Raw genomic sequence first — 26497 nt, 5'->3', positions numbered from 1 at the left:
ATTTCTTTTGAGAAATACTTCATCCTCATCACTGAATAACTGGAAGAAAGTCTGAAAATTCTCTGATTCGCTCAGCTGGGGAGAAATGCCCATGTGCTCAGCCACGTGTGTCTGCAGCCCCCTGCCAGGCACCAATCTGTGTATTTACACGTGCTCCCTTACTCGCATGCTCTGAAAAGCGGTTCCATGAAACCAGCCCTGGGAAATGTTAGCCCAGGAGAGCAGAGTACGGCCCCATCTAACAGGAGCTGTTCCCTCTGCAGGACTCTTCAGGACTGGCGAGAAAGGTTCAGGTCCTGCTGCGCTTTGCACTTGCCTGGAGACACTTCTCACTCCCTGCAGGAAACAGCTCTGTGCTCACAACGCAGCTCTGCAGAGCGTATAAAAATAGCAAAAGTCCAGAGTGGGAAGAGCACGCTGAGAGAAGGGAACGGCAAGCAGCTTGCTGTCTGCTACTGCCTGTGCCACCAGCCACGCGGAGGCAGAAACGACTGCTGCTTTACATGCTAAGGCGGATCCATCTAACTGCTACTGTAGGCTGATTTTCCAGAACACCATTACAACTTCTCTCCCTTACCTTATTCAAAGCATGCACAGGAATGTGGGAGGCTTCAATGTCCTTCAGGTCTCTCTCAGCATCATACTTGAGATCATTGGAGACGCTGAACCTGCAAAGCAAGACGTGGGCCTGGTTATCTCCTAAGGAGATAGTCAGGGCATGCACAGTGATTAATAGCTCTGACTAAAGCAATAGTAGGTGTGCAAAACTGTCACATTTCCAACTGCCCACACACCTCAACGCAAGATGCTACAGCAGACTCCAGTCTGCCACTTACAACAAGCTGTGTGTATCCTGCAGTAAAACCCCATACTCCAGGGGCTTGAGTCTGCACCCAGGAAGTCCACGAATGAAGTCCCTCCAGCGACTTCAAAGAGAGCGGGCATAGGCTTGACATTGCGCTCCAAGTAGTACATAATCTGCTATTTCATAGTGACTCATTCTCCATCACCGCTGCAGGGGAAATATTCCCATTTCACAGGCAGCAAACAGGCACAAAGAGGTGGAAACGACTTACCAAAGGCCACAGCATGAGTCAACTATAAAGCCAACATCAGCACTAAGGAATTCCTTACTCCCAGATCCAAACTAACTCCAAGGTCTTACGGGAAAAGAGAAAAAAAACCAAACCAAACAACTTACCACAGAGCTTTTTTCCTCCCTTTAAGATAATTTTCAAAGATGATGCCCGCAACTGTCCTGCCCTTTCCAACTCCAGCACCGTCCCCAATGAGGAACCCAGCTCGCTGCCCATTGGGTAATACAACTTCATGTTGCTGCAAAATCAAGAACAGAACTGGAAATTAAACGGGATTTGCCTTTGCTAACAGCTTTCATGTGAGCTTATAAAAGCACCGCTTAACCCTTTCACATATCCCATCGATGCAAGTGCATTTCCTGTTCAGATAAACGACAGCAGGAATGGTTAAGTGTCATGGCCAAGCTCACAAGTGGTAGTTCACAGAAAAGGCCCCCAGGCCCCCAAAATGTAAAGCACTCCCCTCTGTAACAAAAGTCAAGAGTTCCTGCCTCTTTGGGAAACAGACCCCTCAGAAGTCCCTGGCTTCAAATAATCCTTTCAAAAGGCATTTAAAACACCATATGCCAAAGCTTCTGAAGTTTCATCACTTATATTACAGGTTATTTTAAAACACACCTGAACATCTGTCCGTACAAAAGGCAGTTTCTTTCTAGTGTAAGACATGCAAGCTGGGCGAGGTGGAGCCACATACCTGGCAGGCATAAATGATTGCTTCCAGCTGTAGTGCAGAGAGTGACCCTTTGTCGGCAACGGAGCACGGCAGGGAAAGGCTGTAGGTGATGTCGGGCGGGGGGACGCTGGATAGAGTGCTCGTTTCAACCACGAGGTCAGGGTGGTGCTTCCCAATCTTGGCTAAATGACAACGCAGAAAACAGATAACTCAAGATCTTCACTCCCACAGGGCACCTCAAAAAGGACTGCAGACCTCATATTAATAGTCTTAGCCCTCTGCTCGGGAAGAGAAGAGAGAAGCCCAACACCTGCTCTTCACTCTTTTGTTCCATTGAAATTTCAGATTGCCAAAAACAAGTCATGGCTCCCCCAAAAGCAAGCAACGGAAAAGTGTTCTGTTAAATTAGCGTAGCACCAACAAAGGATCAGTACACTGGTAAAGTTTTCCTAGAAAATCACAAGCCTGGGATGTGCCACAGCAAACACCATATACTGCTTGCAGGAAAATAAGGGAGCAGTTAACTAGGTTGGTCCACAATGGAGTTAACAGAACTTCCCATACTCATGCGATGGCAAGACACTCACACTTTGAAGGTATATATTCTGCATAGGTCTCCGTTTGCCCCAGCTCTTCTGTTTCTTCCTCCTCACCTTCATCCTCCTCCTCTGCAGGAGCCTGAGACTGAAAAGAAACACAACATTGACCAAATATTAATATTCTCATTGAACTATGGGCACACGCAGTGCTACAGAGTGCCCGAAACTACCATTTAAACCATCCCTATGCAAATTCACAAACCCTTCAAACACAATTCATCTCATTTCTAGACTACAGCAACATGAGGAAAAACATCTGTGAGAGCCCACCCCGGGGGCCCAGCAAGTGCTTTAAGAGCTACTTTCAACGCCTAGTCCACACCAAATTAGGGAAAGATGTTTACATCACTTTTCAGAGGGGCTGTGGGCTAGCAAGAATTCTGCCCAGCTGTGCTCTAATCTGGCCCTCAGTAAGGGACCTAGACCAGCTTTAAACTCAGCGTGGTACTCAGCAGCATAAAGCAAAGTCATGTAATTCCAGGAAGAGCAGCCTCTATAGACTGTGCTGATTTAGCTGTAAAGAAAGCCCAAATAATTCTTTAACATAGCAAGGTTCCACCAAGGGAAATATAAGACACTTCTGGGAAAGGGCAGTGACCTGTATCTGTCTGATTTTCTTGTCTCACTCCCTCTGAAGGGAAAAATGCTCAGAACTGCTCCCCTCTGCACTGCGATGTTACCAAGTAAGAGCCTGGTGTCCGATCCTACTGAAGCCGACCATCGTTCTCACCTGGTAGCTTATGAGGAGCGGGGTGTTGGGGACAGCAGGAACATGGTCATTCGAACAGTTTAAGCCAGTGAACGATCTGCTGGGTGAGAACAGCTGGAACAGAAAGGGTGCAGGTGAGAAAGCAGTCTTAACCCTCAGCCCTCCGACCCCAACAAGTATGAAAATACAACAACAGTAAAGATACTTGTGCTCTGTAGTCAGATCTCACACTCTGATGATGTCAGTCGGCTTTAATACTTTCTGTTTGTGAATGAAAAGCCCCGGGCAATATTCTGGAAACTAATACATCTTGCAAATGCCATACATGCCTTTGTCAACACATACAGGGAATAACTGACCAAGGTAAACACATTCCTGCAAGAAGTGTGAACATGTTGTGCATGTGCCCACGTGTGATGAAAGCCTGCAGGGACACACGTCCTCCCACACCTGCAGGACGGGAGTCTCTCTGCCAAACTACACAGCACTGAGATGGGTCATCCCAAAGCGGCACGTTTTGCCTTTAAACTCGAGATCTCAGGCATAAGCCCACCTTTCATACACCTCCCATTAGCACTAACAGATTACCTGTGCAAACGTCGCCACTTTCAAAGGACTCTGACGAGCCAGCAGTCCCTGTCAAAACCTGGTCGAAGTTTATTATGGGAATACTGGATTTGCTCTGCACTGGAGCAGTTACGTTAGTCACTGTTTTCCCATTTGCTCTGAAGGGAGCTGTGTACAAAACTGCTCTGCCGTTCCCAACAAGACAGGTCCCCATTAAAAGGAGCTGTGCAGATTCTCATTGTGGGATCGCATGTTTTATTCTGAACTGGTGAGTCCAACTGAGAGCTCTGGGTTGGATTTGCTAATGGAAGAGAAACAGCATCACTTTGGGGACCAAAGGGGAGACTGGAGTGCAGCCAAGGAGATCCAAACAGGGGGAATGGGAAAGACTGAACAAAATTGCAACCAAAAGCCATCGCTGGGAAAGGACCGAGCATTAAATCAGAACACCACCACTTTACATCTTCTTACAAACTGCCCTTGAGGCAAGCATTTACTTAACAATTTTGCAATTTTGGTTTTAGCATTAAAACCACTGTTCAAAGTAATTAGATAACTGCACCAGAACACAACCCGTGGGTCAGCACCGATTAACAGCTGTCCCATGGTTAAGGATCGCTATCCTTTGCCTGAGACCACCAAAGCCTGCACACTTCCAGCTGCCCCTCAGGTTCACCTCACTCTTGCAGAGACCAGGACCTCCACTGGTGAGGACCTCCACTACGGAGACCAGCCACGAGGCCCAGGAGCTCAGATCGCACCGAGATGCCCAGCAGGCCAGCGATGGTGGGGGTCAGGCTGCCGTACGGGCTGGCCAGGTCTCTCCAGGCGCCAACTGCTGTCTCAGAGTTAATGATGGCTTTGGACCATCCAGCCCGCTGCACCGCAGCCAGCTAGGAGAGCTCCCAAGACACTCCTGGCTGGGAAGGCACAATCGAGGAGATCCTTTGTCAGCCCCCACGCAAACAAAATCACGCTGGAATTTCCCGACAGCGAGCAAGGTCAAGCCAGCAGCTCACGGCATCCAAAGTAATCAGCGACTCCAGAAGCAGCACTACTTCAAGTTTATAGCCTGCAAAGAGTGCCAGACATAGAGAGAGACCCATGCTCCACCAGCAGAAGTGAAAGATGGGAAGTTCTTAAGCATAAACACGCCGATTATTTCCTTTTTTTAAATTAAAAAAAAAAAAAAAGAAGAAGAAAGAAAAAAACACCCTCCATTACTGGAAGCCTGAGTCAGAATTACCAGAAGGAAGCTGGACGGAAGAGCTATTTTCAGTGCCAACAAATCTGGAGAGCAGGTGAAACATCTCCACCTACAAATCTGAGCTCAGTATAAAAGTTTCTTCTTAGGCAAGAGAAAGGCCCAGATCTGCTGGGAACGGCAGGACACGCTTCTCTCAGTTCTAGCAGTGGAAAGTTAATGCAGGTCTGGTTTTGCATCAGGCAATCTTCAAAGTATAAATCCCTGCTATCCCAATTCAGCAACGTGGCTTTGGCACACAGCGTTTCACCTCAGGTACTGCAAAGGAGCGACAGAACCCTTGGTTGTTTGGAGCACTGAAAAACTAACTGCATGGCTGAGAATAGGCTGTGAGGGCCAGTCCAGGTGGGACCAGGAGCTACGGTGGGTGATGGATCATCTTGCCCCAGACTGAACCTGTACAATTCCTTCCTTTCTCTACTCTCGCCCAAATCCCAGACTGATTTTCTCCTTCCTCTATGGTACGTATCTGAAAACATTAACATAAGAGGCACACACAGCATACATGAGAACACTTGGATCTATGCAGGAGAGAGACTCGTTCAGTAAAGCCACTGACAATTGCACAATCAAAGACTCGGTCTTACTCCATTGTTTTCCTCTCTGCATTATTCTCCATTTTGCCCCATCTTGCCATGACTTCCATGGGAAAAGAAGCAGCCACGTCTGGCTGACAAGCCAACTCCCCTCTGCATAAATTCATTCCCTATGTATTGAGCTAGGAGAATGGTGTTCACATTTTTAAAGTGCTGTGAATGAGTTAGACAGAAAAAGCGACATCAGCAACTCACAGAAATTCTAGCTACAGGCTTCAGAGGCAGGGCTTTGCTTCCCCAATCTTAAAAACACTGTAAACTTGTGAGATGGTTGTGAGAAAACACAATGGATTACACGAACTATTTTTAAAAGGTATTTCACAACTCCATTACAAATAAACCGAGTGTGTTTTTTCTGCTAACTCCTGCAAATATTTAACAGTGTAGTAGCTCTTCCCTCCATGCCTATTCCTGAAATGATAAACAGAGCCAACACGTTATATATATCTCCTTTCTTTACGGATAACAGCTCTCTCCACATGGGCACACGAAGGCAGCTCTGCGCCCAGCCACTTCCTCTTCAATCACAAACACTCCACCTAAAGCTTCGGCACTGGGCACTGGAGATAAGCGTTTCTTAGTGAGCTTGAAATGTTCGGCATTGCGCAGTCTCACTGTGATGCTTTTCTCCAATTTTGCTCTGTCCCCCTTTCTGTAAACCCACTTCTGCAGCGCCAGTGACAGCTGACAGAAAGAAGGAGGAAAGCTAAAATACGGATATAGTCTTTTCCACACCCTATCTTCAAATTGCTACACGACAGAAGACGGTTCGTTTCTTTTTCTTTCTTAAAGAGGACAAGGCACAAGGCCATTCTTGTACCTGGGATCCGTACGTGGGTCTCACACGCAGGATGCATCCAACTTCACTTATGAGATGTCCCACGTATCAGGGCTGTTGAGAGATCGCTGTTTCTGCTCCGCCTGAATCTCTGAGACTGAAATTCTCTGAGACAGTAAATTAACTACTGTCCTGACAACACAGTGCGAGGCTGGCCATTGCTCCTGGGTAAAAGCTGACTGCACAGCTCCAACTGATGGGATGTACCGTATCCAAATGGATTAGGACTGAATTCGCCTGGGCTACATACAGTGTAACGTGACCGACGTCCAGTCCAGTACTCAAAAGCCAAAATTCCTGCAATTTTATGGAAAATGATGGTGGTGTAGTGATGTGGGAAGGGACAGGGACAGATTATCTAAATTGCTTGTCTATTGGTGCAGGACGTCAGCAAAGTCTCTGTCCTGTACTGAATGTTACAGTAAGGAACCTTTTCTTCGGCACTGCCTTGAGATTTTGCAACAGATCACTTGTTTGCCTCCTTTAACAACAACAAAAAAAGCATATTTGAAATTCAGGTAGTAAAACAGTTGCCAATCGTGAGTCAATCTGCCAATCCATTTACCTAGTGTCCTGTGAGTTACCACCTCCGTGCAAAAATGAACTGAAATCTCCTGACTAGGATGTACTTAACTGACACCTCATCACGAAACATCAAACTCGGTAGGAAAAAAAAAACACCAAAAAAGCAACCACCCCCCCAACCATCTCTGTATTCAGAAAACACAGATAAGACAACGTTTAAAATAGCTAGAGATTCTTTTCAAAAGGAAGTCATTTATAAATGGAATCCCAAGGAGTTAATTGGCCTTATCTGAACCCAAGCGCTCTGCAGGACAACAAGGGGTGAGGGGAGGACGTGAAGAACAGCACGCAACAAGACCTGAGACGGCTGCTCTGCTACGGTCAGACAAGTTAGTCTCACACTTACATGACACATATTTGTTTCTCACTTGTATTCTTTACGCTGGATTTAGAACAGCTTTTCCCAGTAGATTTTTTGCTGTATACTCCACAGTCACAAAACTACAAGCTTTTTTAGGCATCCAGTTATCTCGACCAGAGTTCACATGTTTAGAAACAGGACACGACAGAACTATTTCTGTAGTGATTTAGGCTACTATGTAAAAAACCAATAATAATAGGAGACTAGGAGTAATAAGGCACATGCCTTCTCTGTCTTGGGGGATGTATCTGCTTTCCAGTTTTTTTAATCATCCAGTTTACAAGCCTGTGATGTCTTCAAACATTTCTTTGGTTCAAATCGCTCAGCTCTTTTCCTGCTGTCTCAAACTTCAAGTTCCAACTGGTCCAAAGTTACCAGGCTGCGCGTGGATTGCCTGTGCAGCCCTCGCTGCCAGCACAGCGGCGTGGCCCTTGATCTGTAACACATTTATCCCCAGGAGGGAGGGCAGTGGTATTCTCTGCCTCCAATTACAGACACGCTGAGGGCCAAACAGATGCTGGAAAGGTCTATAAAGGTGATCAAATCTCAATGATTTCAGCAAGAGCTCAGGTGTCTGATTTGAGGATCTGCATGAATGGCCTAAGATCTCACAGAAAGTCTGAGGCAGACAGGAGCTTTGATTACCCAAGTCCCAGGCCAGGACCCTCGCCACCAAGCCACACTCCTTCAATGCCAACCTGTCACTGAGCCACACAGCAGCACCGTTTCAAAGCAGAACTGCTGCCGAGACTCTTATTTCCAAGCTGTGGCAAACAGCCAGCGTTCATCATGGAACTACGGTCAGACACACGACTAACTGCAAAATGCAGCCTCTATAAACACAACAGAACCCCAAAATACAACAGTGACTAAAGCACAGGCATGCCAGATTGCCTTCTGGGGCATTCACGTTGAATGTTTTTCCCCCACAATCTTCATAAGACAATGACCTACAAAGGAAACCTACTGCACGGCTGGGCATCCACTGTGAGAGCTGAGATCTAGAGATTCAGCAGATGTGTACGGTATCGGTTCACCAACAACCAAAGCCAGCGGCTACCCATAGTGACTGATACCAGGTTGTGCAATAGTGAGTAATCAGTCCCAGCAGATGAGGGAAAACAGATGGCAGAAGGCTGGTAAAAATGCACAGAACCACATGTTGCTGTGGGACTGCCGGGAGATCACACGCCCAGGAAAACTCAAAGATGTAAAAGCTTGCAGGGACTTGAACTCACAAAGTAAACAAAAACGGTTAGTCTTAAGTTGAGACAGAGTTTGTTTTTTAGTCATTGTTACTAAAATATTTGCCATGGAGAATAAACAAATGGTGGTGGCTGCTGCTGGGGACAGTTAATGATCTATGTCACGGTGTTTTTCCTTGAGTCCATCTCTTCAGCACTCCTGAGCGCCCTGTTGCAGGCCACTCTGGACCTGCTGAATGTTTTAGGGATACATCTTCCTCATGATGCACCTACCTGCCACAGCTGTCAGAAGAAAGAGCTAGTGCCTGCACCACACTCTGAAAGAGTGCACGTGTCCCTTTGAGGATGTCCGGGTTCTCTCCTGCTTCCAGGAGACTAAAGTATGCGTAATCACTTCACCCCTTCCCTCCTCAAGTGAAGTTGGTAACAGCAAAACATCATCATACTGCAACTTCACGCCTGTAGGGAACTGGGTTAGTTTCTTAATTTCTTGGTGAAAACACCATGGGATGAAGCCTGAGGTATTTATTGTCTGATGGGGAGGATGGAAGAGGAGCAGCCCGTACCTCTATTTGGTTCTGCTGCGGCGTGTTTACATCCCATAGTGTTGGCACGTGGTTCAGACTATCGGCAGGCAAGAAGTCCTTAGGATCCGCAATGTCAGAGAGGGAATCCGCAGGGGACGAGAAGAGGGAGTTGTTGTTGGAGAGCTCATCGAGGTATGAAGAATCCTGAAACGGAGAAATGACCACAGTTAGAGGATGCAGGATGAGAAGACCAGAGAGCTCCTTTCTCACACCTACTCATCCAGGAAGTTTTAATTTTTTGCTATTAAATGAGCAGCTCTGTTACTTCATGCTCCACAAAACTTCGGAATTAACTTGTAAATGAGGACACGCTCTAAGCAGCTGTTTTAAAATCTCAGTTTCTTGAAAAACTAAGAAAAACATTGACTGGACAGAAGTGCCGGTACACGTTCAAGACTAACTCAGACTGTGCGCATCTCCACATACAGGAGTGGAATAAAGAGTTTTGAACAAGACATCAGTCACCTCAACTTCGTATTTGATTAAAAAGACTGCTGAGGGGTGAAAAGTCCTCAGCCTAACACCCAAAGGACCCAAGTATTTCATTCACGCACAGAAGCCCACAGAGTACCAGCTACGCCTGATAATGATACAGCTGTTTAATTGCAATTTATAACACAGCAATATCTGGAGGCTTCAGAAAAAATTAGTCCCCTCATGCCAGGTTCTGCACAAAGGAGGCTGCCAGGAGCAGGGGGGAAGGAGCGCCAGTGTCATCTAGATTTGCATCTAGATAAATCTTGGCAAATCTACCAATCCTTTTCCCAAGGGCATGCCTCAGTCCGGACAAGAAGGGAATGTGCTTCAGTGACGAGAATTGGGCTCTGCCCTTGCTCTTTTTCTGGTGCCTGTGCTGGAACGGCTTACAATTGTTCTATTTTGTGCCAACCCAGTGATGATGGTGGTTTGAGTCACACGGATCTAGCTCAGAAAGAGCCTTCAGTCCCCTCCCTGTCATCAATTCCTTGTCTGGTTTTTCAAATTTCAGGTGGCAAGAACCGATAGCTAAAAAGCACTTCTTACTCTGCGTCCTTAGCTCTGGCACACTGCACCTAGATCACTGCACCTTCCCTGACTCCATCGCATCACCCCTGCTCTCCTTCCACATCAAATACCACTTTCAGACTTTTTCAAAGCAGAAGAACTTTGTCTGCCGTTTACTGAAGAGCAACGTACTTTGAAACACCAAGCTCCAGCACACAGGTCCTGCCGGAGACGTGCCTCTGTCCCAAAGGACCATGCAGACAGACCAACAGGTCTTTCTCGGTGCCCCAGAGGACTCTGCCAACACAAATCAGTTTTGTGGTTCTTCACAAGGGTCGGGTTTGTCAGCATGCAGCCAGCTCAAGCTCTCCGCTAGGCCAGATAACCAAATGAGTGCGATAATACCACAGCATGGCTGCCAGGAGAGCCGCAGTGTCTGATATGAGGAGAAATCGCTGTTCATTTCCAGTTAAGGGCCAATTTCCTACTACAAGGCAGAAAGGCAGCCAAAGATTTTTTTAAAAGTCACTTAGCCCTGCCTGACATAAAATCATGAACAGCTCAGCCTGCTTGCGCTGTTCCTAAGGGCTTCAGGCGAAGAGCTGGGTCAGACTCCCCCCCGATTGCTATCAAAAGTTATGTTTTTGCAGAGTTTAAAACCATCGGGACACGCTCCCTTCACCTTCTTCCCAGATATGTCTTGTGTGGCACCCAAGAAGACAGTCGCTACTCCGAAGCCACGGGTGCAGGCGCTGGCAGCTGCGCGAGAGCACCGATGCACTAAAGCCAAGGCAAGCAGTAACAGATTGCAGGCATGATGTGTAAAGTTTGCATTTGTCAAAAACCAACTGGGGGGACCCAAAGGCTCAAGGAGAAAGGGCTGTTTGTTAGGCTGTGCTGCCAGGGCGGTACTGCGATGCGGGACACCCTCCTGCTAGCACCGGGTGCTTGTGCTCATGTGTGACACAGCTGCTGTCAGCCCAACAGCAGACGGGCAGCGTTTCCTGTGCAGCTCCTACTCTTGATATTTCTTTGGCTATTTTAGGATTACTCAGAAACCAAGGCTTTTCAGAGACTGAAGCAGGCACCTAGATTTATCATCGCAGAATTACGTGATCTCTGGAAATGGGGCTCTGTTTCACACTCGAGAAAGCAGGAAAACACTTGCGTAAATATGGTGTTTCTTGGCGAGAGCAAGTGCCTTGTGCATCCTGCGGGAACCTGCCTGTCTACGTCCCACAGCCTTAAGCTCCTGCTCTAGAGTACTGTACGGGCAGTATATATGGGATTCAAGCTAACATTGTTCATGCTATTGAGATTTTTTTTTTTCCATTAACTCCCACCTCCCAAGGTCTGTAGCCTCTCTGAACCCTGCAGTCCTCTGCAGAGACACTTGCCGATTACCTCGAACCACTGTGCTGCTGAAACAAGCCATCATCTCCCCTTGCTGTCCTCGCCACCCTTCTGCTGCTTCCTCTGGACTCAAGATCCCAAGAACAAGCGCTGCAGGAGTTCAACAGCCTCCAGACCGTCACCACGATCTACGCTCCTGTGCTACCACATCTCTTCAGATCCAACCGGGACACGGGTAAAGCAGAGAGCACTGACATCTGGGCTTAGGAAGAGAGTTTAACAATTCACCTAATACTACTCTCTCATACTATGCCTGGTATAAAACAGTTTAGATCAATTTTGTAGCAACTCTTTTGGCCATTCCCAGAAAAGAGAGAGAGATGGACGGGCAGATGGACTGCTCCGTCACCCGTCTGCTCTAGTACCTGATACACTGGACTTACGCAGCAGTCGGAGGACCCAAAGCAGCTGGAAACTCCACTTAGGGTGTCTGACAGTCCAGATACTACACAGGGGATAAATACAGACTGATATCAAGAGGCTCATAAGAACTGCTTTGAAGAAGCGTCTTTCAAAGCCCAGCACTAGAAGCAACAGCTACTATCTTCCTGAGTACCCACCACAACAGTGACACAAACAGCTCCCGAGATGGACCTGGAACTACAACACTCCCACTCGAAATCCCTGACGGTACAAGTGCTTTGTCCACAGGCAACGAACAACGGCTGGTGAAGCAGCCGGTCCCGAGACGCAGACGTGTTACTTTTCACAGGTGCCTAGGGAGATCCTGAATGCAAAACTAAAAAAAGCACACCTCGGGCCTGGCCACCTCACACGTGTTGCACAATGTTCGGCAGGCACGACGAAGAGCAGAAGCTTGCTCCCAACAAGCCTTCAGAGCTCAGCTCACACGAGGAGGTGCAAGAACTAGTTCCTATTCATAACAAGCAAGAGGAGACATCATCATCCTTGACATGAAATCTAAAAGATGAAAGGCATTTATTATAATCTGCATGCTGAGAGGAGAAGCACATTTTTCTTCTCTCAAGGACAGGCAGGCCTGGGAGATACCACGCTACAGGCAAGAAAGAGCGAAACCAAAAGGCTGGAGTTGCAAGGCAAACCCAGCTTTGTTAAGCCAGGGGTTTTTCGTTTTTTCTTTTCATTATGAAAACCTTTGTCACATGGATCCACTTGGGCATTTAACTGACAGAGTTTCACTTGAGGGCTTCACTACCCAGGGACAGCAGCAGCAGCGTCTCAAGGAGCTGGATGGTCTCAGATCCCCACCCGGTCTCATCGCTGAGCTACGATGAGACACTTCTGTGCAGGTTTTATTCATTTGCAAATACCACTGACAGAAGTCGGTTCAGGAGGAAACGTCTGCAAACACATAGGCACGGCAACAAGAGGACTGTAGAGCAGACTAGGGTGGCCATTGCCCATTAGGGTCCCAAAGGGAGGAAAGTGCAGGGCTGGAATAGCAACGGGACGTGTGAAAGCACCGTAACACAACCCGAGATACCCCGGCAAGCGCTCTCCGCCTTCCTGACCCCAGCCCCTTCAACCCCCCAGCAAAGGCTCCAGCCCCACCATCTCCACCACCACTCCCTCTGCTCGGAGCACGGGGCTGAAATGGGGAAGAGGAAATCAGCCTCCAAGTCAGAGCGAGGATATTATTAGTCCTGGAAATTACTTCAGTGAGCCCATCCTCTTGCAGTGTTATGAGGCATTAGTCACAAACGTTCAGAGTCTCCCATTTGTCTTACCTAATTACATTATCTAAAGAGCACTAGAACTAGTAACCTGCTAGATCCCCGCCCTGGAGAGCTTACAGTGCAACCCCAGTAAATTGGACTTGCTTATGTACAAAATGCAGTGTAATTGTTTAATACAAGGCAACACTGATAACTGCAACCTCTGTCATTATAAACCATACCTTGACTAATTACTCCACTGGTTTATATGGAGCAAACAGGAGCAGCTACCTTAGTCTCCTCAAGGGAAAGGAAGGATCATCACCTAAACCATCGGCTCATGAAATAACAGAGTGAGCAAAAGGATTCCTTTCCTCAGCGGGATAAAGCCCCTGTCAGACCCACTGATCCTCTGATACCGGTTACAGCTGACCCCAGCCAGGAGAGACCCTCAGCCAAAAGGTGCTGAGCCCCCTATGCACAGACGGAAGCAGCTGAAAAGGAGACTAAGACGTTGGGGCTAGCAGAGACACCCAAGAAACCATGAAGAGCGAGGAGATTACAGGTGCAGCAAGCGCTGGAAAGGGGTGATGAGCCGAGCGGAGGGACTGCAAAGCCAGCTCCCAGATCTGGAAAGGGCTGCTTCTGCTTTTCCAACGGTCTGACGTGCTTGAGAAGCTGCTCGGTGAAATCGCTCCAGAGAGGTCACCCGTCTCAGTTGTCAGGATTTAAGGCGAGTTATTTTGTCCCTGTTTAAGACTGATCAATCAAGAATTTTAAAATTTTCTCTGAAATTTTAAAATTTCACTGGAAATAAGAGGTTTTTCCAGTAATAGCACTTATTTTATGTTTCAGTGGAAGTCAAATTTCTGAAACAGATGGAAGTTATCCCACAAGGCAGGATCTTTATTTCAAATGCTACTCTGTAACCATTCTCTGTGTAAATCTTATTTCTGGAATTAGGCTATTTGTTTGGAGGGGGTTGGGGTTTTTTTCCCCCCTCCAATTTAGCATTGCCTACAACCAAAATCCAGACGGCACACTGCAGATCATCACTGGTAGGAGAATTTCACCGCAGACCTGCGTTGCCTCCAGCTCTTCAGCCTGCTTTGTTAAACACTGCTCTGCACCAGGACAGCGAACACCTGGGTGAAATGCCAGCTTGAAGATCTCAACCCTGAGCGCTGCGTCTCACAGCACAGACTTTTCCCAGTTTCTCCCATTACAGAAGGACGGACACAAAGGGAGACCCTGAAGTCTGCTGTGAAAACACGGTTCAGAACGAACTGCTCGAGTCAGAGAGGAAGTTTATAGAAGCCCGCTATAAAATGGCAAAAGGGCGATTCCCTCGCAGCAGGGTGATTGCTTAATGGAGAATTTTATAAGGGGTCAACAGCCAGCTGATGCCGAGGCTATGCACGGCTGCTGGCTGTGGGTCTCGTCAGCATGTTCCTTTTTTACATTGAAGTTGAAATAACATCGATGTCCTAGAACGGGAGATAGAGGATCACAAATCATCGCCTGGTCTTCATGTCAGAAGATGCTCTAGTGAGTAACTTGATAAATCAATGATAATCATTTGCTGGACTTCTAAAGTGTGAGTGCAAATGCACCGCCAGTTGATGCTGCTACGGCACATTATTTCTATCATTATCCCAAAACAGAAAAGTTACCAAAACAAAGAATTAACTCCCTAGAAAAGATCAGAAAAAAATCAGGGTAAAACCACCCAAACAGTTAACCTCTTTCTCCCAGCCACTGGAAACAGCTCAGTTCCTTTAGCCAAAATAAAGTCTTTGTTAAAAGTAATGAAAGAACAGGTGAAGTCTAAATACAGAAGGAATATGCATCCTTAAAATATTTTTGGCTATCAAGCCATCAATATAAATGGTTTATTTGCTCACAATCCAGACATAGAGGAAACAAATACTCCTTCTGCACAGCAACTATCGATTACTCCGCTGTATAGCACACAGCTGCTAGGGTGTTTTTTAAAAAAAAAAAAACAACCCAACATATATATACACAGGCACACACATACATACATGAACAAAGCCACACTGTCAGACAAGAAAGATTTGGTGCCTTGAAAATCACAGATTAAGCAAATTATGTTTCAGGAAAGAGAGAATCAAGAATTAACAGCTGCAACGTAAGAAGTCAATCACTAAAAGAAAATCTTTTAGCTGCCAAAATCCAAAGTCTTTCTAAATATGGGGCAATAAACTTGCAGTCTTAAGGGTTCAGTGCTCTGGCTGGCAAGCGGTTCCCTTGCTTTTTTGTACCCAGCATCTGGCTTAAAAATAAAACTCCTAAAGCTATTACAACTACATAAACACACCGATCAATTCTCCACACAGCTCCTCTTCCTCCGAGTTTCACAGTTAGCGACCAAGTCATAACCGACAGGAACAGTCTCCAAGTACCGCACGTTTCAGCCAAACACAAATCACATCTTCCGCACAGTAAATCTGCTCCCGCTGCCTTGCATCGAGAGTCGTCACCCCTAAACCTCTGCTGCCATTGCAAAAATTATGGGGGACACACAAGCCCGGGGCAGCAGCTGGAGCTGGCTACCCTTGCAAACAAAGCACACCGGGAATTCCAAGGAGGAGAAAAAAAAGAAAAATCAGGCATTACCTTGTAGAGAGATGGGAACTTTAGCCAGAACTGCATTTGGGACATTTTAGAACAGCATTCAGTTTGCTGTCAGCAGAGCAGGACGTGGATGAAGCAGTAAGGTGAGATTTTTCAGTATATAATGGAGAAAGGTCTTCATTCATGACCGCGACAGCAGCAACAGCCAGGAAGAGAGCTCATCAAGGGTTTTTAAAAATTAACATGCAGAAGGAAGGAGTGAAAATGGAGGAAAAAAGGACAGCCATACAGTGCGTCTGTCCTAAGCCTGTGGAAATTTGCATATAGCGTTTAGTCATGAAGGAGAGTGCTCTTACTTCCTCTAAGTACAAGGGCTGACTTTCAGGAAATGATGCCTGCTTGGTAAGTCAGTGAAATTACTGGCAATGCGATGAGAATTACTGTATGTGGTGTAATTCAACCACAGATGCACTGTAAACAAAGCTGTGCTCCGCAGCGGCGTGGCCAGACACGGGACAGGAGAGGTCCGGGCAGGAGCCCGGCTCCCCTTGGCTCGTCCCCCCCGTCCACCAAAACCACCAGCAGTGTTTCCCCCACAGCAGCTCCTGCTTTGGGGCTGCGGGTTCCTGCCCTCCCGATTTCGGGGGCTCAGATGAAGTAATCAAACTGAAAAAGATTATGAAAAGTATTCGCAGCTTCCCCCCTGCCCCCAAGAGCCATGTGCTTTCTTTTGTCTTCGGTATCTGCCCCACCCCAAATATTGCAATTAGAGAATAAAAAGAAGTAGCCATTTGTTTAACGTTCTTTTCTAAATCATTGTGATTTTTCTGTGTCCAGGAACATTGCCTTCTTTTTCCAAGGCCTTCCCTTTTGACTTTATTTAACAGTTTTGGTAACAGAAATAAGCAACGTTTCCGGTGGGGAAGAGAAAAAGGCACAACAAAGGGACGTCTGAAAGGGAGTCACTCATCGTAAGCTTAAGGAAAGTCTGCTCCAGCGCAGCCCGAGGCTGAAGGAGAAGCGAATTTGCCAGAGTACCCACCACCCCGCAGAAAAAAACATGAGAGTTTTTCTGTTTGCTTTGGGTGCAAGAGGTTCCCGTTTGCTTCGCCCTAGCACAGCCGGCAGCAGCACCGGTGCGGGGCTCTGGCCGCGGGGTTAATCCCCCCCACTCCCACGGGCTCGGCTGCTCCGGCTCAGACCCGGGCCGGAGGCTGCACCGCTCCATGTCCGGGAGCCCGGCTGTGGCAAGGCTCGCTGCTAGCCGTTCTCGGGCAGCCGTGCCACCAGAGGAGGGCAGGGAGAGGGACTCAACCTGGCCAGCAAACGCGGCAGAGCACGAACCCAGCAGTGCAGACGCACACGCCGAGGACGGGGAGAGGAGCGCTGGCTGCAGATCTCTCTGTTCCTGCTCCAAGTCCTTCCACGCAATCATGGCACGGCTTCAAGTGAAACGCAGTTCGTCACTGTCCTGCGTTACAGCCGGCGCTTGGTGCCTGCTGTCATTGCTGATGCAAGTGCTCTTGGGGCCTCGTGCCGAGAACTGCTGGAAAAATCCCACGTTGCGAGGCAAAAACAAAACTTTGGAGCAACAGAAGACAGCAAAGCCCCTACCAGGCCTGCAAGAGATGAGAGCAGAAAATGAGGTGCTCTCCCACCCCTCTGAGAATCAGGGGGGACAAACCTGAGGGGGGTAGTTTTGCTTTACGACGTCAGATGAGGAGGGAGGACCGGCCCCTGCAAGAAAGGCACGCTGGGTTCCGGGGCTGGAAAACCACCCGCAGGTGGTAAACCCCCACCAGGGCTCATTTCCAAGGGCAGCTGAGTACATGGCACAACCAACTGCAGCACAGCGGTTCCACGGGGATTAATACATTAATAGCCCTTAATAATGAGGATCCACGTTCCATCATGCAAAACACCTAGTCCAGAAGAGTTTTTTCAATAAGTAAATGGGAAAGGAAAATGCCTTTCCCCAGGCAGTCAGACTGCAGCCAGGGACGCCGGTGCCGCGGTCAGAGGAAGCGAGGAAAGGGCAGCCCCCGCCGCCCTCGCCCCGGGAGGAGCTGGAGCATCGCTGCTGGGCTCCTTCTGCTACTAGAGCACAATTCTAGAGCACACACCGCTGAAGGCTGCGAGCAACAGCTACACGAGTGCTGCTACCGAAGAGGCATTCTGCAGGAACTGTGGTGAAAATGAAGCGTTTGGTTTCTGTGGGCAACTGGTTTGGGGTGGAGAAAGGCAGTGGGTTTTCACTGCTGCTTTTATCTGAATTTGATTGTATTTAATTAGCTGGTAGTGCCCTGGAGCTTGGGATAGGTGCATTAATGATACGTTTGAAATGAAGAGACTAAATACATTTTAGAAACGTCTTAATTAGTGACTTGCTGGTGACTGCTTTGCTGTGTGACCTTGATTAAACCACCAGCTCTTGCCTAAGACTACCAAGGTTTTGGTATTTATACAACCTTTAAAAAAGTACGTGGTTTATTTTCTCTTCCTTTTCTGTTAGTGGACAAATGGGGCAAAATGTAGGCAACACAACTGGACTGCCAAAAGGAAGCAAGACATATGACATTGTTATAGATAACCAGGACTGCTAAATTGATTTTGCAAGACCACAGTAATATAATCACAGAAGATAAGGTAACCCACTGAGAAACCACCACCTGGAATTTTAACAACCTGTCCTAGGGGAGAAGGCATGCCACAGCATTTCTACTCTCCACAATTAATTCATGAACACACGTGCTGACAGACAGGGACAGAAAAGCAGAATTATTCCAGCATTCACATTAATTTGACTTACCGTCTTCCAGCAAAAAGACTGAAATGCACAACCCAGTTAGTTACTTCGCTGGGTAACCTCCACAGCATCCTCCACCACCTCCTAATCACTGCCCCACAGGACAGCTTCCTGAACGCGCCGGTGGTTTCTCAAAAGCGTGTGCTCAACTTCTAGGAAAGCACAGATACAAACCAATATAGACTAACACACCCGTACAGGAGAAGACCTGGCAGCTCATCCCCCTCATGCAACCAAAGAGTTCAGGACTAAATTTCCTGAAATACTTAGCTGCCAAAAGATGGGATATTCAGATGTGTCCAAGCACACTCCAGGCTCGGCTTCCCGAGCCGGTGAGACCCTTGTGAAAAAAGCCATCGGGCCCCTGAACATCTCTGCGTGCCAAGCTGCTGGGTACCCATCCCACGTAAGAGGCAGCTGCACATGCGGGAGGGATACCCGAGCAGCGACTAGGACAGATCATCAGATCACAGCAAGGTCTCTTGGAAAAGTCAGTCGGAGCGTAGCTAAAGGGTGGCAGAGTACTGAATATCTGCACACCCGGTTTGTACTAACAGGGTTGGGGTTTTTTTCAGAGGGATGAAAGATGGGAGAGGATGTATTGTACAGACCGTGCCTTGCTTTTCCTGTTCCCATGACATGGCTGGTTTCACCCAGCTGGCAGCAAGGCTCTGCTTTGCATTTTGGCTGTTTTGAGAACCAAGAGCCATTCCTGCCACGCACAGGGCAGCCTCTGCTCTAGTTTCAAAAGCGAGCGAGAGGAAGCAAGGTGCGTGGTGAGTGACTGCACTGAGAGGCTTTGACAAGTTGAGACCACAAATGGTTTATTTTTAAAACAGATACTAAGAACAAGGATAACAAAGCAGCTGGTCGGTATTTTATAACCAGAGCTGAAATTCAGCGTGTGTGAGGGGGGTGTTCAGATCAGCGAGCCCTGCCAGCACATGGCTCCCTTGAGGACTGGAAATGTGGAAGGCAACTGCTGCTTGTTCAGGGATGGGGAGAGGACCAGGAGACCGCCTGCCACCGAGCAAGCGCAGAGGGGATCTCCCAGGCTGGAGGGAGTGCAGAGAGCCTTAAATTAAGGAGAAACCAGGAAAACTTGTGAAGTATAATGGAAAGCCAGCGAGAGAGTAAACTCTTGCAGGTGATCCTGAAAGCTGGAGGAAACCAGTGCACGGCAGCAGGCAGCGAGATGCTGCGACTCGGGGAATAACAAACTTATGAGGCCAGGGAAACAAAAATGACTGAAGAAGGTGTTCGTGTCAGAGGCGATATTTCTCGTGGCGACTGCTGTGGTAGGACCACTGCTGTTCTGAGCGCTTTACGAATCCGGACACACAATGACTGCCAGCAGAACTGGAGATGGGGAAACTCACTTGATCAGACTGACTCAGACCGATTCTGCTTTGAATTAAAGCATCTATTTTAAAACATCTCCCAGGGGTCTGCTATTAAATTATATTACCAGCATTTTTAAAGAGCACTCTGTTTCAGACCAGTACTTTTCCTGCTTTTTTAGCTTTATAAAGGGGAGGAGGCAGAGAACAGTGCTTGCCAAGAACTTCAGAAGGCAGTTCTCCATCACCTCCTGTGCCTTCTCTCCTGCCCAGAGGTGGACATCACTGTTTGAAGGTAGCAATACAGATGAAAACAAGTCTGGAACGGGGGAGATGCCAGAGCCCTCCAGGCCCTCGTACCCCCTCCCTAGGGCCATGGGGCAACTTGGCTGGCTCCTGCAATCCGCAGCCAAGCACAACTGACAACAAATTATGCCTCAAAAGCAGAATTACTCTCACTTAACCACAGGTATCTCCACCTGAGATAGTCCCAAGAGCTCCTCTTATACATGGAAGGGAAAGATTTACTCCTAAAGCATGGTTCCTCCAACTTAAAGGAGACCTTGCTTTAGAATAATGTCAGCTGCATCCCAGATTGTCCCCTCCTCCTCGGTAACCAGCTCAGGGTGGCTAAATCAGACGATCAGAGCAAACCGAGCACTCGGTCGGCGAATCCTGTGCTGGTGTCCGAGCCCTGCAGCCCAGGAAAGGGCTGTAGCACCCACACACACCTGCCTGGTCTGGCCCTTCGCTATGAACCCAGCGCATGGGCAGTGACCAGCTACCGGCGCGCCTGTTTCCAGCACAGCTCACCTCCAAAGCAGCCAACCCCTTCACACGTGCCAACAGCCCAGGCTGATGCCACTGTCTCCTCGCACACCAACAGCAATGCTCGCTCAGTTCCAAGTTGGGAGCTCAGGCGGGTGCACGGCTGTGTTACCTGGTGGATCATCTTAAAGTGCATTATCTGATGTATCGTCATCCAGGCACCCTACACGAGGTGAGCCACGGTGAGGCAGGAGCCCACGCCGAGAGCAGGGCAGTGGCAGACACACTAATACCGCGCTCGTGGCCGTCCTGCCGGGGAGCGCACGCCATCATCACCAACACAATTTCACCATACTTACTGTAACTAGGTCGGATGAGCCGTTATAATCACAGCCTTCCTTTTTCTAAACCAAGGCCTGAAGTAAGTGTTAGGCATCACACCAAAAGTGTTTTTAAAGTGTAATTAAGTCAGCCAAAACCCCAACCCTGGAGTGCAAAAACAAAGACATGAGCATGTAAAGCAACTTGTTCATAAAATGCTTCAAAGGCACCAGAGCCAGTTAATTGTCTTCAAATTGATTTTAATATCTGTATTCCCTGTAGACATAACTCCAGGACAGCGATAGGAAGTTCCAGGATGTTTCTTATTCCAGGAAACTCTTCATTTCAGTCAGAACCAAGTCTTTCATATAATTTAATAACTGTTCCATTGATTTCTCTTAAATCACCACAGCTCTGTGCACTGAAGCACTTTTAAAAATTAATACTTTTTTTAAGAGTAGGTTAATTTCTCCCCCCCACCACCTTTAACAAGATAGATTCATCGGAGATTACAAGGGGCTGGTAGTGAAAAGAGGGCTGGTTTATGATTAACATGTGTGGTCAAGAGCCCCCACACACCACAAGCGGCTCAAACAAGGCCGTAACTGCATCTTTACAGCATTACTGCAAATGACTCTACCCAAGAGCAGCCAATTCGTCCCTGCCCCCACAAGCTAAATCGATCTGGACTGTCCTCCTTCCTCCGGTCCAAGCACAACTCCAATTTTAAAAAGGATACCTGAGTTTCCTGCCAAAGCATAGAGCTGCTTCACTGAGGAGAAAAGGAAGGAGCTTCTGCAGAGCCCTCTTGCACACCCGTTGTGTCCACACCTTCCACACTCAACAGGAGCTGCTCACCCTCACTTGCAAAAAGATCGGGTTTATTTTTCAGCGTAACTTATGGCAAATGAAGTCAGAAGAGGAGGCTTCCGTGCGTTCAGAAAAGTCCTGTTCTGGATAGCCACAAGGAGCAAGTCAAATGAAGTTAAGCGAAGGGAAACACAGATTGACTATCAGAAACAGGCAGGATCATTTTAAATAACAAAAGGAAGGAGGAAATGGGCAGAGTCATGTGCTTTAAGTAATTCTAAACAGGATAGAACAGTGAAGTTTAAAGAAAAGTCTGTGGTGGCTAAGAGCAGCAAGTATTTAAGTGACAGGTATGCTTTTCTAGAAGAGGCTGCTCTGCTTTTATAAGGCTCTGGGGACAGACAACAGCTCAACACACACCCCTGCTGAGGGACAGCAGATGCCAAAGTATAAGTTAAAACCTCCTGGATCTAGTGTTTTGTTGTGGCAATTAACAGCTCTTGCCATCAGTGACACAGGATAGCAGTGACACAATAAAAATGCCTTTGCAGCAGAATTACTGCACACAAGCACTGGACTCCAACTCACCAGCACTGAGGCCGGAGGAATAAACAGCAGAAAGTGAGGGAAGCAATGGAAAGCAAAACCTGCTTCTCTTCAGGACTCCGATTTCTAAGGACATGTGTGCAATCAGTAGACTTTTACATAAAGAGATGACACCACAGAGTCTGGGTGAGACTTTGGCTTAAGACAACAGTTCCCAAGATCAAGGAATGCTATCAGACCCCAACATGGCCTCATATAACTATTTTCTGAACCTCAGTTTAAGCCACTTGTTTATATAAAGAATGCCAACAGACCGGCAAGGATGAATCACTCAACAGCAAGCCAAAACCAAAAAATATTGTGGAGGAAACAAGCTGAGGTTCACATTAGGCCGTTCTGACCGTGCAAATGAAGCACCTTTTCCGATATGCAGAAGGCATTCAGCGAGGCTGCTGCGATACACACAGAAATCGCTCTTCACCAGACCCAAGTGGCAGCAGTGAATGATTCAACTAAAAAGAAATTCCCAGAGCAATTAAGAAATGTGGCAACTCCCACTCACAGCATCCTCAGGCCAGCAAAGGCTTTACACTCTGAAGGTCCAAGCTGAGGACCTCCGAAACAAAATACAGAGAGAAGATAGAGGGGAGCCAGTGCTGGAGGAAAATGCATCGGCCTTCCCACCCTCCAAACCCTCGAGTCCTCCAAACCCTACGGCACATGAACAATCGCTACCAACAGAAAGCGTTTACTACACAAATACCTCAGAATCATTAGTCATTTGCTCTTTAGACTTTTAAAATCCATTTTCAGTATTCCTGGAAAACTCTTTAAGGAGACAAACCGCCTACAGGCTACGCAGTCCGAGGCCAGGCTGGAGTCCCGCTGCAGCCCAGAACAGCTGCAGGTACATTTTGGGGAGGCGGCGTTCACCATCTCGCTGTCAGATCACACACAGGGATCACAAAGCTTCGCTCCAGATCAGAGATGACATTTCCATCTCCTTCCTCTGCCCCCCCAGGACAGCACGCAGAAGTCAAGCACTGGCAGGCTGCTGAGATACACGAAGGGCTGTCGCCCAAGGGGATAGCAAGCTCTCCTGTGCTGCTGAACTATCACAGATAGGATTTTGGTATCTGAGCAGACAAGGGAATAGTCTGTATTCATGAATGAAGGCAGCACAGGTTCTCACATAAGCACCCAATCCACCTTGTCTGCCCAGTGACCACAGATTTAATCAAGAATCTCTTACCAATGCATGCAGCAAACTCCTCATGTTCCCTCTTTGGTTTCACTCCTCTGTTTGGCATGGTCGTAACAGCACAAAGTTTAACGGGACTTGCCACTCCTACCACCGCACTAGGCAAGTACAGAAAAGATAGGTACTTTCCTATACAGTCACCTGGAAAAATGTAACCACCCAAGCTGCTCCCACACCTTCTGAATGGCATGTTTCAGCTTTCCAGGCAGACTGTTAATATTTAACAGTTTGGCATCTGGGACAGCAAGAAATCAGTAAAGTGGAAAATATTGCCGAAGCAAGGGATGGAAAAGCTCCAGGACGCTCCCAGATGACTCCAGGCTGATGCCACTGCTTCCAGTTAAGTGCCTGCTGCTCTACCAGATCCAGGCTCTAATTCTGGCTCCAGTGAAACAATTATCAGCTTTTCTTTGGATGAGCAATGACTAGCAGCTCAGAAAGCCCTAGGTTTTATCAAGGGATTTCCATGTTAGCGCTTATTGCATTCTAATATGCAAGAGCACTAGGAGCAAACCACGTAGAAAGCTCAAAAGTCAAAAGCCGAGCGTTGAGAAAGGCTGATCTGGCTCCACACTTCAGCAGAAGCAGCCGTTTGAGCTGGAGGATGACTAAAGCCTGAAACGCCTCTTCGAGAGACAGTCGAGCACAACACTAGTGTTATTTCACATTAATGGGCACTGTCACACTAGACACCGGGGGAGCACTGCTGTCCGTCTGCCTGGTGGCAGCTCTAGACAGACACCATCCCTCTGAGGTACAAGCTCGATCAGATCAGTTTCAGATTGGAAAACAAAGGTCTCATTCAGTGTTTCTCAGTTTCAGAGCACACAGGGAATCTGCAGAAAGCCCCAAGCAGTAATGCTCAGTGCACAGGCTTACAGACAACCACAAACCAGGACAGAAAAGCACCCATATAAATGCTCTGTTCCTCGTGGGAACGTACATAGCACTACCTGCTATTACGTGGTACAATACCCGAGTAAAAGAACTGGCTTGGCTGTGTTAGATTCGGAGATGGACACTTTATTGTTTCTATACTTGAAGCAGAAGAACACTTGCAAGCATGTTGTAATAGGTGCAGTCTCACAGCAGTTGGCTCGCAAAGAAAGGGTCCAAGCAAAAGCGTAACTGCCTACAATCACCTCGCTCCCAACTGTCACTTCCTCTCCCAAAGGATGAGAGTGGCACAAGAATTATTTCTTGTTCCGGAAATCATTTGAGGTCATTTATGTGTGGTTTGTCTCAGAGCCCTCCTGCTCTTTTATCACCTAGCCGACACAAAGAAGCATCTCCTTTTCACAAAGAATCTCCAAAAAGGTGCTCTTCCAAGCTGGCTGAGATCAATTTCCGTGATGCAGCAGGGGAAGGAAGCTGATCGACCACTTAGATACTAGAAAATACATAACTTAAAGAAATAATTAAGCCCTTTTCCCATTAAACCCATCAGCCAAACTACACCAGACCTGCAAGCTGAGACCTATGGAGAGGACCTCTCTCCCTCTTCCCATCGCAGCCTGTTAAATGGCTTCCACAAGTTGATGGGATCACATTTCTGTCGCATTCCTCCCACAATTAATTCTGCAGGAGGCAAAGATCAATGCTATTACGATTCATTTACTTATCTGCTTTTATCCAGTTAGAAGACTCTGGTCAACAGCTGCTGGTGACTAACCAGATCCGCTGCGTCAGGCGAGTCGCTAATGCGAGGCACGCCCAGCAGCTCTGCTCAGGCAGCTGAAGCTGGGCTACCACACCAGTGGCTCACCTCAAATGGCACAAATCCCCATCCAAACCTGCAGAAATCGGAGCCCCAAGGAGGTTCGAAACCTCTCTTTAGCCATGCCAAGAAAATAAAAGCACAATTAAGGGGGCATTAACACATTCCCCTCAAGAAGAGGGGAAATGCATCAATTTGCTGATGCAGCAATTAATGAATCATGCAGGAAGAGGAGACAGATTACAAAGGAAAAGGTTTCTGTTTATACATGTGTCTTGACATTCAACAGTTACTGAAAATAAAATACATTCAAAAGCACACAGCAGCTTACTGGGGCCTACTGAAGTATTTCTCGTGTGTCAAAGCATGATGCTACATGAAGTACAGCCATACTGCCCCAGCTTACCCTCGCGTCTCCCTTGCACTGTTTTCAGCAACTTAGGGCTACATTGTAAGGCATGCTTCGAATTAATAGTGAAACATCCAGAAAGGTCAATCTTCACCTGAACAGAGAAGAGGGGAAAACAAGCTCGGCTCCATCTCACACTACACCCAAACAGTGCCCCTGCGCTTATCTACCACACCGAGTCACAAACCTGAAGCAGACAGCTGTGATGTTCAGATTAGCTAGTTCCCACACTCAGAGGAAGCTTGGCTCTGACGGTAAGCTTCTTTGTGATGAGAAAAAAATAATACTTCCAGTGAAACAAGTTTGACTTATAAATAACACAGATGAAGATTCTGAAGAGAGCCCATGATTTGGCACACCTTAAAGGTTCCTCTGAGACCCTCCAAGCACCCCTGAGGCTTGAAGGTCCAATCTGTCAGCGACTGATGAGCCTCCAACCAACCTGTTAATCAGGTCTCATTAGAAGACCTTAAGCATACTAAAAAATATCAGTCACTAATTTCTAATATAAGCTCCCTGTAGCACTGTCTAACCAAGAAAGCTCTTCTGCACAGGGCTCGAAGCATGTGCCTGTCCCAGAGCACTGCCACTGCCCTGCTCCTTCTCGTGTTTCTCAGCTGATGGGAGAGTCGTGCTCAGACAACGGTTCAGGACACAAGTCAGGGGTTGGAAGTAAAAGGGTGCTCTGTAACTCCACCTGCACTGCTTCTCCTTGGCTACTTCCCACAGGGTTTTGAAGCATGGTGGGCTGTGCCCTTTGCCTACCAGAGGCAGGACGCTGGACTGCATCTGGCACCTGCATGCTT

General features: G+C 47.6%; 1 protein-coding gene across 3 annotated transcripts in view; it reads right to left on the bottom strand.

Moving 5' to 3' along the window:
• The window catches only part of SBNO2 (strawberry notch homolog 2), a 67093-nt gene that overhangs the window by 17635 nt on the left and 22961 nt on the right, over positions 1-26497 (bottom strand). For 2 of the 3 annotated variants that reach the window (XM_075524226.1, XM_075524227.1), the window contains 6 exons: positions 9061-9225; positions 3100-3192; positions 2358-2454; positions 1792-1952; positions 1202-1335; positions 578-668 (listed from right to left, as the gene is read on the bottom strand). In XM_075524226.1, coding sequence (XP_075380341.1) covers positions 578-668; positions 1202-1335; positions 1792-1952; positions 2358-2454; positions 3100-3192; positions 9061-9225 — 741 coding nt within the window. Of the gene's footprint in view, positions 1-577; positions 669-1201; positions 1336-1791; positions 1953-2357; positions 2455-3099; positions 3193-9060; positions 9226-15755; positions 16020-26497 lie in introns of those variants that run through there. The other variant, XM_075524228.1, reaches the window with a different exon arrangement.

Source organism: Mycteria americana, chromosome 24 (genome assembly GCF_035582795.1).
Source record: "Mycteria americana isolate JAX WOST 10 ecotype Jacksonville Zoo and Gardens chromosome 24, USCA_MyAme_1.0, whole genome shotgun sequence".
Taxonomy (NCBI): Eukaryota; Metazoa; Chordata; class Aves; order Ciconiiformes; family Ciconiidae; genus Mycteria; species Mycteria americana.
Note: the sequence above shows the minus strand (reverse complement) of the source record. Positions and strands in the feature narration are given on the sequence as shown.